The sequence below is a fragment of the Neurospora tetraspora genome, assembly GCF_033439725.1.
Source record: "Neurospora tetraspora strain CBS 560.94 chromosome Unknown B0H65scaffold_2, whole genome shotgun sequence".
Lineage (NCBI taxonomy): Eukaryota > Fungi > Ascomycota > Sordariomycetes > Sordariales > Sordariaceae > Neurospora > Neurospora tetraspora.
This window is the reverse complement of record NW_026944384.1, coordinates 4,837,946-4,850,072: the sequence shown is the minus strand read 5'-3', so window position 1 is coordinate 4,850,072 and position 12,127 is coordinate 4,837,946. Positions and strand designations below refer to the sequence as shown.

General features: G+C 53.3%; 3 protein-coding genes across 3 annotated transcripts; 1 reads left to right on the top strand and 2 right to left on the bottom strand.

Moving 5' to 3' along the window:
- Positions 1 to 990: 990 nt before the first annotated feature.
- On the bottom strand, positions 991 to 1,779 carry B0H65DRAFT_126947 (uncharacterized protein). The gene is made up of 2 exons (XM_062820757.1): positions 1,108 to 1,779; positions 991 to 1,046 (listed from the first exon to the last, which is right to left on the bottom strand). Exon 1 carries the CDS (start codon positions 1,596 to 1,598, stop codon positions 1,224 to 1,226), a length of 375 nt encoding a protein of 124 aa, XP_062684904.1. The 5' UTR covers positions 1,599 to 1,779; the 3' UTR covers positions 991 to 1,046; positions 1,108 to 1,223.
- Positions 1,780 to 6,016: 4,237 nt separating this feature from the next.
- B0H65DRAFT_458418 (3-hydroxyacyl-CoA dehydrogenase) lies at positions 6,017 to 7,464 on the bottom strand. Its single transcript, XM_062826405.1, has 2 exons — positions 7,231 to 7,464; positions 6,017 to 7,150 (listed from the first exon to the last, which is right to left on the bottom strand). Exons 1-2 carry the CDS (start codon positions 7,345 to 7,347, stop codon positions 6,317 to 6,319), a joined length of 951 nt encoding a protein of 316 aa, XP_062684903.1. The 5' UTR covers positions 7,348 to 7,464; the 3' UTR covers positions 6,017 to 6,316.
- Positions 7,465 to 7,742: 278 nt separating this feature from the next.
- On the top strand, positions 7,743 to 11,924 carry B0H65DRAFT_537674 (timeless protein-domain-containing protein). The gene is made up of 2 exons (XM_062829078.1): positions 7,743 to 7,981; positions 8,058 to 11,924. The coding sequence occupies exons 1-2, from the start codon at positions 7,907 to 7,909 to the stop codon at positions 11,703 to 11,705; spliced, it is 3,723 nt and encodes a 1,240-aa protein (XP_062684902.1). The 5' UTR covers positions 7,743 to 7,906; the 3' UTR covers positions 11,706 to 11,924.
- Positions 11,925 to 12,127: the final 203 nt, after the last annotated feature.

Here is a 12,127-nt window from a genome sequence, read left to right as displayed (position 1 = left end):
GCACTGCAGTTGGATTGCCCTGATGCTCGCCGCGTGTCGATGGCTTTGAGCTGGCAGCTGTAAGGCGGCTTGTGACAGCTGCAGCTGGGAAATGATTGGATTACGTGCAGCCGGCGGCATCTGTCAGGCGAGCCTCCATTGGTCGGCAGTGCGGTAACGTACTTGTACCGTGATGCTCCAAACTGCCAACTTCAGTTCCCCAGAACCATGTCTCTTCACTAACCAACGAATCGAGGCGGGACGAATCCACTCAGTTTCCATTCCCTTTTCACACAAAGCACCCACGGCACCGTACTGGCACCGTGACTGACCGGCAGCTGGGCTCATGACCATGATTGAACCACCACCACAGCCGACTACAACCTCATCTTCCGAATTGCCCGACGTGCTGCCGGCGCCGCTGCAACCGGCGCGCATCTTGTCGGCTTCATTTTCATTCCTGGCTTCTTTTCCACCTCCGGGCCTCCATGCTACCCGAGTCTAGACACCTCACGATGCAATCCATTGTATTGGGGGAATACATGGTGCTGCCGACCAGAGTCTGTACAGTGCTCGCCCTGGCCGATGAGTCCTCAGTAGGCACCTAGCGAGCTAGGTAAACGGACCAGTTTGGGTTTCACGAACTTGAGGTCAGCACTGCAAGCTGCCTTTGCTGGCGTGAACGGTGTGGTGCGGACATGACAAGTCTGTTTCTGACTGTGCTCGAAGCGCCAGAACACCAAAGGGAACCCCCAGGTTGCCGCTCTCTCCCGCTCTTCCAGACTCCCCTCCCGTCTCTGATGTTTGTCGGTCCCGATAACACTTCTTCGACTCGCCATGCTCGCAGTTGCGGTTCCAGACAGGGGCCCCTTTATTCTACTTCCCTTTTCTGATACTCGGTCTGGTCATGATCAATCGACACCATCACCGGCCTACTCCGTTCCGCTCCGTATCTGTCTCCACGCGAACCGCTGCCTTGGGTTCTAGGCATTCTGCTGTATGGCCTGGCCCAAATTGCAAGTGAGACGGCACATGTCTGGGTACCTCTACCTCACTTGCCACCACAGGTACGTATAGACGATCCCCATTCATGTCTACCTACTCCCTGACACCTAACCTCGACTTCATCGTTTCTCCCAGCGCTGCCAACCTGGCACAAGCCAGTAGGCACTCATCCTGTCAAGACGTTAGCCGCAACCGCTATGCATACCTGGGCGGCTTTGTCCGACTTACACACCCTCTATTTACGGGTACCACAAACATACGGTGGAAAGGAAGCATCGGACATATCCACATGTCCAGCGGTTTCTTGCGTAAATCCTCTCCTTGGGATTGAATGTCGCTGAGCATGCTAAACCGTCACGAGGAGGAGCCGCTTGACCGAGGCTCTCGCCGAGCTGGCCTTGCTGTGAAACACCGTGACACAAACAAGACGTTGTCCTCGCACAATCTCCCGTCTCTCGCTCAGCGCGTCCCTGCATTTGTGGTCTTCGGCGACAACCTTGTGTGAGCGGCCAGCTTCTGGAGACCTTCGACATGGAAACCTCTTGGTGTGAACATGCAGCAATCCGCAATATTGAGCCAATGGCTTGGAACCCCAGCCATCGTGCCCAACTCATCACAAGTCAAACATCGGGCAAGCAGCAAGTCAATGGGAACCGCACAAATCTCTCACAATCTCGCGAATCGCTGCATTATGGCCTTGACCGTTGGTGGCGTGGAAGCCATGTGTGTCGGCTGCGTGCCTGCGTGGGAAGCACGCGCTCTACTAGCGAAACCGAAATCCAGTCGGAAAGAGCATGGCGAATATCCTCTCCAAGCAACGACTGCGATTACGGGCATGTCAAAGTGATACGAAAATAGTCATTACGTCTGTGCTCGACTATGTGGGCTACGGCCACAGCTCGGTCTCCTCTCAGCTTCACATTTTCCAGTTCTGGATTGACTCAAACTTTCCGGTCGAAACATCTTGTCGTCTGTCATGGGACAGGGGCGGAGTGTATCCAGTCCAAAAACTCATTACTCAATCCTCCAATTTTCCAGAACAGCTAGTATCCTTGGACAGACGATAACGATATCTGACCCTCTGGTTGCACATGTTTCGATTGGACCTTCTTGCGAAGTGACCTACACCAACCAAACCATACGCGGCTTTCCGATGTGCGACATCGTGCAGATGCGGTTGATGTGCTCCTCGCACGTGTTGAAAGCTGGAAAGTTGAAGCCAGAATGCCCGAGGATGCGGTCCACTGTCAAACACGAGGCCGATATCACCTAGTGGCGTCGGCATTCTCGTCGAAGCGAATTACAGCTCCACCATACACGGCTCAACGGCTAAACTATTGGGATCGAGTACTCCGGTGCCCTGGAACGCAGTTTGAGAATGCTTATGATGACAATTCCGACAACGACAAGATGGCTTTGTTCTGCATCAAGACCTCGGCCTAATATCAATCCGCGCCCAAAACAAGCGACGAAATCCCACCCCGGCTTTTGTATTTCCGTCAATGCCCTCAACCATCGCGATGTTAAGCAGGGCGGATGGAAGACCCAGCGTTCTCAAGATGGAAAGAACCATTTACCAGACCATGTTGATGAGAGAAGCACTTCGCGACATCGGCTCATGTAGCTGACTTGCGCATCAACATACCCGTTGACCTGCCACTGTTTCCTTCAATCATTCAATCAGTGAGCTTATACTGATGCACAACACAGGGACTTCGCCTAGTTGGAGGGATAGAGCACACGTATCACAACAAGCTCCCGCGTTTTAACAAGTCAGCAGCAACCCATTCAGCTTCTTCTTTCGCCTTGTTCTGATGACGCGAAATAAGATGCTCTCGATATCATAGAGCCCACGCCCTGCCTGAGAAGTTGATGCAGATTGATAAAGACAGCAAGCGGCAATTAATGGCATTTGATTGATTTTTTTTATCTTGGTCACAAATAAGCCTGATGCTGTTACCACGGTGGCTATGTCATCTTGTCTTCATGATTGCCCTTTATTCCGTGGCGGCTACATGTTTAGCCGCTGAAATACTACCCGCCGTAAAGCAAGCTCTGATCCACCTTTTCCTTCCCAGAATTCCGTTCTTCGGATATGACCTGTCTGTGGAAGGGCGGTATTTACCGTTGCAGATGTTCACGATTATGTGCCATCCAAATGGTTGTGAGATTTTCGCCTTGATTATGGGGTAACGCTGTCCAGATGCGCATATACGTATCGAGTTCATCTCATTTTACTCAAGGGGGAAGGAAGCTTCAGGAGACCCGGCCGTGTAACAGTCACGCCCGAGACCAGAGCACTCTCCTGCCCGTCGGCCAGCGTCTGTGTCAGAACAGCTTGCTTTGGCATCTGTATGATGATGAGTCGAAGCATGTCGCCAGATAGCCTCGTCGTTCCTGAGTGGAATTGACGACTGGCCTTGCCAAGCATACCCGGGATTTGCCTATCTCGAATCTCATGCTTATACCTGCAATACGGAGAGTAAACCCTGATAACAAACCTCGCTGTTGGAAGCGGAAGACCAGCAGAGAGAAATCACATCAACCGTCTCTGTGAGTAATTTCTTATTCTGGGCCGCATCCTGACAATGTTCGTGTGCATCACATCACTCAGACGTTCACCCAAATTTATGACCCGGGTCATACCCTCTCACCATGTAGATTCCGCTATTCCACCACACCTAGTCATTGAAAGCTAACCTACAGTCTAGGGAAAGGACATACCTCTAGCTTGATGCACTCTCGGCGCCGCTCCCGAGCATCATGCAGTGACGCTTATGTGTTGGCTGCTGAGTCTTAGCAGTTATCGATGTAGTCCATCGAGACTTTTGCTCATTTCTTGCTCGGACAGGGATCATCACACCCACCATACAAACCAAGGATAGTATCGTTCGGCATATTTCTTGCTGTCTATGAGTGGGCAGGGACGGAATTTGACATATCACCTCTCACACACCCCTTTTGCACCGGCCTGCTTGGCCACGGCTTCCCTCCCGCTTCCGGCCCTCCATTTTCGCCATGCGGCTTTTCCATGGCATGCTTCCTCAACATCCAATGTCACGTCTAAGGGGTGTAGACACTAAGCAAAAACGTGGAGAAGGGAACAAGTACGAATGAAAAACCTGGACGCTTCCCCAAGTGAGTGAAGAAGGCATGCCGTCTCGAAATTACTGGTCTTTCCACGTGCATATGGTGGTGGTGGTGGACTGGATATGACCTCTACAACCCCGGCCCCCTTTCCCCCGCCGCTCTCAGGAGCCACTAGTCTTGTGTGGGTCGTCTTCTCCTGCTGCCAGTTCCAGTAGTGGAACTACAAACGACGTGACAACGACCTGGGTTGCCCTGTCCGAAGAAGAAAAAGGATATGAGAAGAGGAAGGATGGGTTCAACTTCTTTGATTCCAGGTTACCATCTCGAAGAAAGAAACCGAGAGAGTGCCTTGGTTTGGTCGGTCTATCACCACCCCTCCCCCGACAGTTTTGGAGCTAGTACACCCCTATGGTGAGATGAATGGATGATCTTCACCCCCTCTTTGTTTTCTGGTCCGCTGGACACCCGTGTACCATCAGTCACGAGCGAGTGGGAAGTCCCCGAGCCCTCATCTGATTTGATGGAAAGTGGGAGAGAGCGTCGTCGTCTTCGTTGTTCCGTGACACAGTTGAAGCCTTGAGACTAGTCACGCTCAGCACCAACGAAAACAGAGAGACTAGACATGTGGAATGTGAATGTGTACTTTGTGGGATGCCGACTTGAGGTGCCTACGGGTCATGAATCCGATAATTCGTCAGTTGTCGGGTTTACCCCGGACACCACGAGTCCCGCTACGGGTTGATCCGACTTTGACGTTCGACTGTTGACTAGGTTCCGGTCATCTGCCCTTGTTGGACCAGATGGTTCATCGGAAACTGTTTTTCGGCTCTGTTGTGCTGAGTTTGAAATATCCACGAATCCCAGTTTCTTTTTCTTGATGGACACAGGCACTCGATTGCAAGGTATCACAAGGTTAAGAGCAAACTATCTTACCTACTACATAAGCTCCGACAGACAAGTATCTCCTCTGAACCCCATATACACACAAGGACACCGGAGCTGGCTGGACACTCGCAGGAGGAAAGCTCGGACGGCTATCCGAATCTACACGGCACCGCAAAGCCCGGACGAAAGCCCATCCGCCAGCCACTCACCAGTCAGCCGCGCTCCTTCCATTTCACACTTGCCCATTGCCCGGCCACGTAACCTACCACAAGCACCAGCACCGGGGTTTATATACTAGGTCTTTCACCCCATCTCTCGTCCCCTCCGAATGGGACAATGGTCAAGCGGCTCAACAAAGCGCACGTTCAATCAACAAGCCAGACTCACCGGCTCGAGCCACTACCCGTTCGATTCCCGACGACGGCACTTTTCTACAATAAAAACTCCCCTCCTCTTCCCTCTCCACTGCCCTCTCCCCTGCCCCATGTACTAACTACTAACGTTACAGCTCCGGACGCCCCGACCGCGATAGGACGATACGACGACGATTCGGCATACGGCGGCAGACTGATGAGGAGGCATCGGTGAGGGATCTGGGGGCGCCGCTTGATCATTGTTCCATTACTTTTTTTTTTTTCTTTTTCTTTTTCTTCAGCTTTCGTTTTCGCTATTATTACTTGCAGGGATCGCGTCTGCGTCACTCCTTTCTCACTTTTTTATCTCGTTCTTTTACGAGTAGCGAGTATTGCCATGTGTTCATTCAGTGACTGCTTGTCTAATATTCGCTATGCTTTGCTTGATGTTGGAATAACCGCGCTAATCAAGACTTGGACTGAGGGTTAGTGATGATTATTGCTTGTCGGCGGAACACTGATGTTGCGCTGCTGTGCGAACGTTCGGGAAAGCGATCCCGAGCCTCAATAATACGATAGTTGACTACTTGTACAAAGGGATCACACTGCGGAGGCGATGAGCATTGGTAAATCCTTGGTAAACGACCGTGATAGGAGTTGACAGAGGTGGTTGAATGGTCTTTTGAACGGAACATGCAGAAGAATGATTGACAAACGTTATGCATTATACTATCCAAATTGACTTGCTCTATATACCCATTGTCTATGCAAACGTTCGTCGCTGAAAACGCATCTTGGTGCTGGCAAACTGTCGAGTGAGCTTCTCTACCCGGTGCCATTCCCGGTCCTGTTGTTTACAAATTGTCCCTGTATTCGCGCTGACAGCATCTGGTCCAAATGACCCCTGAGACCATCAAGCCATTCGACATGAACATGCCGCTTTTCAATTCATGTCGCCCGTTCTTCGCCAATACACTCTCCTTCACCATGTTCCCTCCAGACATCTACTGGTAGTCATAGAAGCCCTTGCCGCTCTTCTTGCCCAACCAGCCAGCATCGACCATGTTGCGCAAGTGCACGCTCGGCCTGTACTTGGAGTCGCCCGTCTCCTCGTACAGCACCTTCATAATAGCCAAGCAAGTATCAAGGCCAATGAAGTCAGCCAGCTGGAGGGGGCCCATGGGCACATTGGTGCCGTTCTTCATGATAGCATCAATAGAATCGCGGTCGCCGACGCCCGTCTCGAGGCAGATGATGGCCTCGTTGATGTACGGCATCAGGATCCGGTTAGCCAGGAAGCCCGGGCTGTCCTTGGAGACCGAGGGGATCTTGCCCAGCTTCTTGCAGAACTCGACGGCCGTGTCGAGCGTCTCCTGGCTGGTCTGCAGGCCACTGATGATCTCGACGCCCTTCTGGACGGGGACCGGGTTCATGAAGTGCGTGGACACGACGCGCGAGCTGTTGGAGGTGTCGTTGGGGTCCTTGGTGGTCGAGGCGGCGATGCGCGTGATGGAGATGGAGGAGGTGTTGGTGGCTAGGATGGCGTGCTTGGGGCAGATCTCGGCGAGCTTGGAGAAGATGTCGAACTTGAGTTGAGGGATCTCGGGCACAGCCTCGATCACGAAGTCGACGCTGTGCAGGTCGTCGAGTTCCGTGGTGGGCTGGAGCAGCGCGCGGGCCGCGTCGGCCTCGTCCTGCGTGATGCGGTTCTTGGCGACGTCCTTGCTGAGCAGCTTGTCGGCGAAGGCGAGGCCCTTGTCTAGAGACGTTTCAGAGGCGTCAACGAGGGTGACGGGGACACCGGCCTTGGTGGCGGCGACGAGGGCGATACCCAGACCCTGAAGGAGGAAGAAGAAGAGGAAAAGTTAGCTTTTGTTGTTTTTGAAGACATGGCATGGGTGATATGGGATGAAGTCACCATCTGGCCGGCGCCAACGACACCGAGCTTCTTGACCTCGGCAGCGTTGCGGGCACATGTCGAGCTGAAGGCGCGAGCGCCGGTGGGCAGCTTCTGGACGAGGGTTCTGGCGAGCATTTTGCGAGATGGTCACGGCGAAAGTAAACAAAGCAGACGCTATAGCTGTGAGAGACTGAAAGGAAAGGGACAGAAAAAGTGGAAGACTTGGAAATGCGAATGCGACGATGCGACCATGTGAAGTTGTCTGATTCCTCTTCGGTTAACCTCGGCCGTCCCCAGGGCATCTCCAATTCGACGTCACAAGCCCGACCCGGGCACAGGGGCTACGGGCGGCTCTAGGCGGGGGAAATGGGGTCGGTTTTAGGGCGTGTGGGGTACGCTAACCCACCTGTTCAGGGGGCCGTTGGGGTCAAAATCGGGGTAAAGTCCTAGAATTTTATGAGACCATGTAAACGCCTAGGGAGATAAGCAAGCCAAGACTTTGATACCACGAACTTCCATTAAAAGTACGACACGCTCGACGCGTCTCCCACCACCACAAACGCGTCTCCCGATGAAGTGCGCCGACTAATGACAACACCCATGCGATAACAAGAACAAGCTGAGAGTTGAGGAGAGTCTGTGTGGTGCTCATATGACACAGTTCTAGTCTCGGACGTTGTGATCTCTGCGCAAAATGGAGGCCGCAGACATCAACGACGATGTCGTCCACCCGGAAGTGCGGGCGCACATCACCAACCTGGTCTCTGCGGTATGTTCCCTTCTGGACCATTTGTGGACACGATACTTGGAACCTGGCCACGTACTGATCCTGGCGACGCAAATAGCTCGGTGGTTACAGCGTGGACGACGATGGAAGCTACAAGCTCGGTGACGAAGCGCTCGACGTCTTGCGCGACCTGAAGAAATGGATCCGATTCTACGATGAAAAGACCAACCGCATGGACGTTGCCAGATGCCTGGCTGAAGCGAACCTTGTCGGCGGCGATCTGCTCCAGATCTTGACACTATGGCCTCAGAGCGAAACCGACAGCAAGTACAAAGCCCGTCTTGCCCTAGCCTGCTTCGAGGTCATGGTGCCCCTTACTTGGCCCATAGAAAAGGAACGCGCGGAAATGACCATCAACCATCACCGCCACATGCCCGTCCTACAGCTTGCCCAGCTTGGCTATAAGCGCGCCATCATAAACTTCGATGCGATACCTATCCTCAACACCGCCGTCAGAGTGGCCCTTCCCTCCATGGCCATGCCTATTGGCGAGCGGACACCCCGTGACCTGGCTATCATCAAGCTGATTCTCTTCTTTCTGAGGAATGTTGCCATGATCGCACCTCCTCAAGGTGTCAAGTACGAAGGCGACGAGACACAGGTATCCAGGTCGGCCACCATTGATGCCTTTTCGTACCAAGACATATTTCTCACTCTGCTGACCCTTGCCTCCAACATGGGCGAGGACTTCCGCACCGAGGATGTAATTGTTATGGAGATCATCTTCCATCTTGTGAAGAGAGTTGACCCCAGCTCGCTCTTCGTCAGCGAAAAGCAACTCAACAAAGCCAAGGGACAAGAGTTGGCATCGGAGATGCGCAAGGAAGCCGCTATGCTAAAATCCTACAACAAAACCACAACCACTCGGCATAGTCGATTTGGGACAATGATCTGGGTGAAACGGGCAGACGGCAAGATGGTGACGGTATCTGGCCAAGAGGCTCTGTTGGACGCAAAGACACGGGAGAGGAAGATGGATAGCTCAAAAACATTCAGACCACCGAGGAGGGCGAGGAAACCCGAGATGGAGCCCAAAGACCTTGGACCTCCAGTGACTCTAGACGAAAGAGCTCGTCAGCAGCTTCGATCATTCGTTCAAGACTTCCTTGACTCGGGGTTTAACCCCTTGTTCCTGCACGTGAGGCAATCGATCGACCGGGAGGCATTGCATGTGTTGAACCAGCATAAGAGCCAGTTCTTCTACCTTGTCGCCTGGTTCCTCGAAGCCGAGCGGATGCGAAGAAAGGCCAAAAGAGACGAGTCAAAGTCGACGTCCGCAGCCGGAGAGGAGGTGAACAGCTTTAACCTCGTTGCTGCTGTGCTCCAACAGGAAATGTTCGCTTCCATGAACCGTGCGCTTGACCGATCCTATAGTGACAAGGATTGGCAGCTGCTTACTTCTGTCATGCGCTGTTACACCCAGATCTTCCTCACAGTCCAAGAGATGTCCGAGTCTCCCAACGAGGAGGACCAGGAGATCGCTGAAAACACCCTGAGCCGTCTTTTCTACGAAGAGACAACCCACGACCTCATCGCGAATATTGCCCGAACATACAAGGATCAGGGCTTCGAATATCTCGATGCCGCAACCGAGCTTGTCCACACTTTCCTCCGCATTCTGGAAGGCTACTCTAAGCAGAATGTTGACCTGCAGGTGCGCTCGCGGAAGCGGGCCCGCCGAAAGAAGAAGGCTGCCAAAGCTGCCGCTGCTGTTGCTGCAGCTAAAGCCGCAGGCGAGGAAGCAGAAGACGTTGGCGTTCCCGAAGACAATGATGCCGACGATTCTGGCGACGATGAGCAACATGCAGAGAGCGTCACTCAGGAGCGCAAATTCGAGTTTGGAAAATTCGCCATCAGATTCGCTCCCCAGGGTGTTGTTGACACATTTGTCGCCTTCACCAAATTCTACCGTGATTTGAACGATGCACAGCTGAAGCGCGCTCATCGCTACTTCTACCGTGTTGCCTTCAAGCAGGAGCTAGGCGTCATGCTGTTCCGACTGGACATCATCAATCTCTTTTACAACATGGTGAAAGGTCCCGAGCCCTTAGACAAAAGCTCGCCAATGTTCAAGGAATGGGAGGAGCTCTCCAAGCAGATCATTCGGAAATGTGTCAAGAAGCTCCAAGAGCGGCCTGCGCTGTTTACCGAGTTGCTCTTTTCCAAGATCGGCAGCACGACGCACTTCCTTGAACACGGATATGAGAAGCCGACCACCACAACTACCCCACGACCTGGTGCCGAGCTGGAGTTCAAGCGGGCCACAGAGCGCGACGAGCAGATCGGCATTGCGGTCAGCGTACTCATCGACAAGCAGCAAACCGAGCATCTGCAATGGCTCAAGGATCAGCTAACAAGTGCAATGAGCGAGCGGCAAGCATGGGAGAACGTAGACAAGGCCATGGCAACCGCTACCGAGGGGGCCGCTGATGGTGAAGCTGCCGACGAGAGCTCCAACAAATCAGCACCGCCACATATCACGATCCGCCCTGATACGGAGGCGCGCCGCACAGCCATGTTCAAGAACCCGCACCTCCGTCTTCTCATGCGTCTTGTCGGCATGGAGCGCCTCACCCCTACTCTCGACGAGACCCCCGACTCGACCTGGATCCTCCCAGGCAACCACACCGCCGAGGCGATCCAAGACACCATCGACCTCATCAACAAAGCCGAGTTCTCCCCTCCCACCTTTGAGGACGGTGGTTCAGCCGAAGACCAGCTCCGGCGCAAGTCCGCCGCCGCTTCCCGCAGGACACGCGCCGCATATGACGATGACGACGAAGAAGTTCGTGGATTCCTCGGTGACGACGACGACGAAGGCGGTATCGGCGAAGACTTCCTCTTTGCGCCCGGAGGTCCCACCGCTCGCAAGCCGGATGCTAGGCCGCAGAAGAAGCGGCAGCGCAGACGCCGGAGAGAAGCTGGTAGTGGAGATGAGGAAGAGGAGGGAGTGTCGGATGAAGTCTTGGCTGAACAGGCGAGGAAGAGGAGGGAGAAGGAGCTGGAGAAGATGAGGAAGATCAAGAGTGAGATGTACGTGCACGCAAGCGACGATGAAACGGACGATGAGAGGGATCGGGAGTTCTTTGAGCGGGAGAAAAAGAGGCAGGAGGCAAAGGACTCGACTTTTGATAGCATGCTTGGGAAGTTGGGTTTGTCGGTGTTGTCGCAGGTGAACGGAGGGGAAAAGAGCGCGTGGGAGGCGGTGCTGAATGATGAACTTGAAGGTGATGGGAGTGAGAATGAAGGGGGGAGAAGTGCGAAGCGGAGGAAGAAGCAGGTCGCTTCTGATTCCGAAGAAGAGGAGGAAGAGGAAGAGGAAGAGGAGGACAGTGATGAAGAGTTGCCGACGAAACAGGCTAAGAGTAAGACCTCGAAAAAGAAGGCCGCGGCAACGTCAAAACGACCGGCCAGAAGACCTGCAGCAGCCAAGAAGAAGGCAGTCGTAGAACTCAGCGACGATGATGAAGACGAAGAGGAAGAAGACGAGGATGAGGATGCCATGGACGTGGATTCGGCGAATGAACGCACGACCACTAAGGACGTACCCTTACCCTCCAGCCCTGGTGAGGGTCTAGGGAGGAGGATAAATAGAATGGTGGTGGATGATCAAGACGAGGACGAGGATGATCAGCCGGTGGTGGCTGCTCGCCAAAGGCCAAGAGCCAGGGGCGGGTTCATTATTGACAGCAGCGATGAAGAGTAGATGAAGACATGGCTGTGTCTGCATCGTTTGGCCTTCCAGTGTACTTTGGTCTGGTTGATAGGAATATTCAGGAGCATAGCGTGTTTGGCACTTGGGGTTCTGGTTTGGTTAAAAATGCCAAATGGGTAAGAGACTGTACGAGATACCATGGGATTAAAAGCAGCTGTCACATAGCACTTAGTTATATCAGTCAGCATTATGTTTGACACTTCGATCGTGATGCACAGGTTGTACACAGGTCCTTCCGTGTGACACTGAAGTCGTGCTTGGCAAAATGTTTGTTTATTTTACCCCTGAATTACACGATCCCACTCTCCAGTTTGCTTGGCGTCATTGTACCTAGGTCCATATCCAACCCTAACCCATAACATACTTCTTTATTTGGAGCACGTCATTGAAGATTTTGAGCCAACGGCTTCAAC

What these genes read in the sequence shown, in the direction of transcription:
- B0H65DRAFT_126947 (XM_062820757.1), bottom strand. Translation starts at nt 1,598, where the DNA reads ATGAGTTGGGCACGATGGCTGGGGTTCCAAGCCATTGGCTCAATATTG.
- B0H65DRAFT_458418 (XM_062826405.1), bottom strand. Translation starts at nt 7,347, where the DNA reads ATGCTCGCCAGAACCCTCGTCCAGAAGCTGCCCACCGGCGCTCGCGCC. An exon ending in TCGTTGGCGCCGGCCAGATG is followed by an intron (nt 7,151 to 7,230) that starts GTGACTTCATCC and finishes TTCCTCCTTCAG; the next exon opens with GGTCTGGGTATCGCCCTCGT.
- B0H65DRAFT_537674 (XM_062829078.1), top strand. Translation starts at nt 7,907, where the DNA reads ATGGAGGCCGCAGACATCAACGACGATGTCGTCCACCCGGAAGTGCGG. An exon ending in TCACCAACCTGGTCTCTGCG is followed by an intron (nt 7,982 to 8,057) that starts GTATGTTCCCTT and finishes CGACGCAAATAG; the next exon opens with CTCGGTGGTTACAGCGTGGA.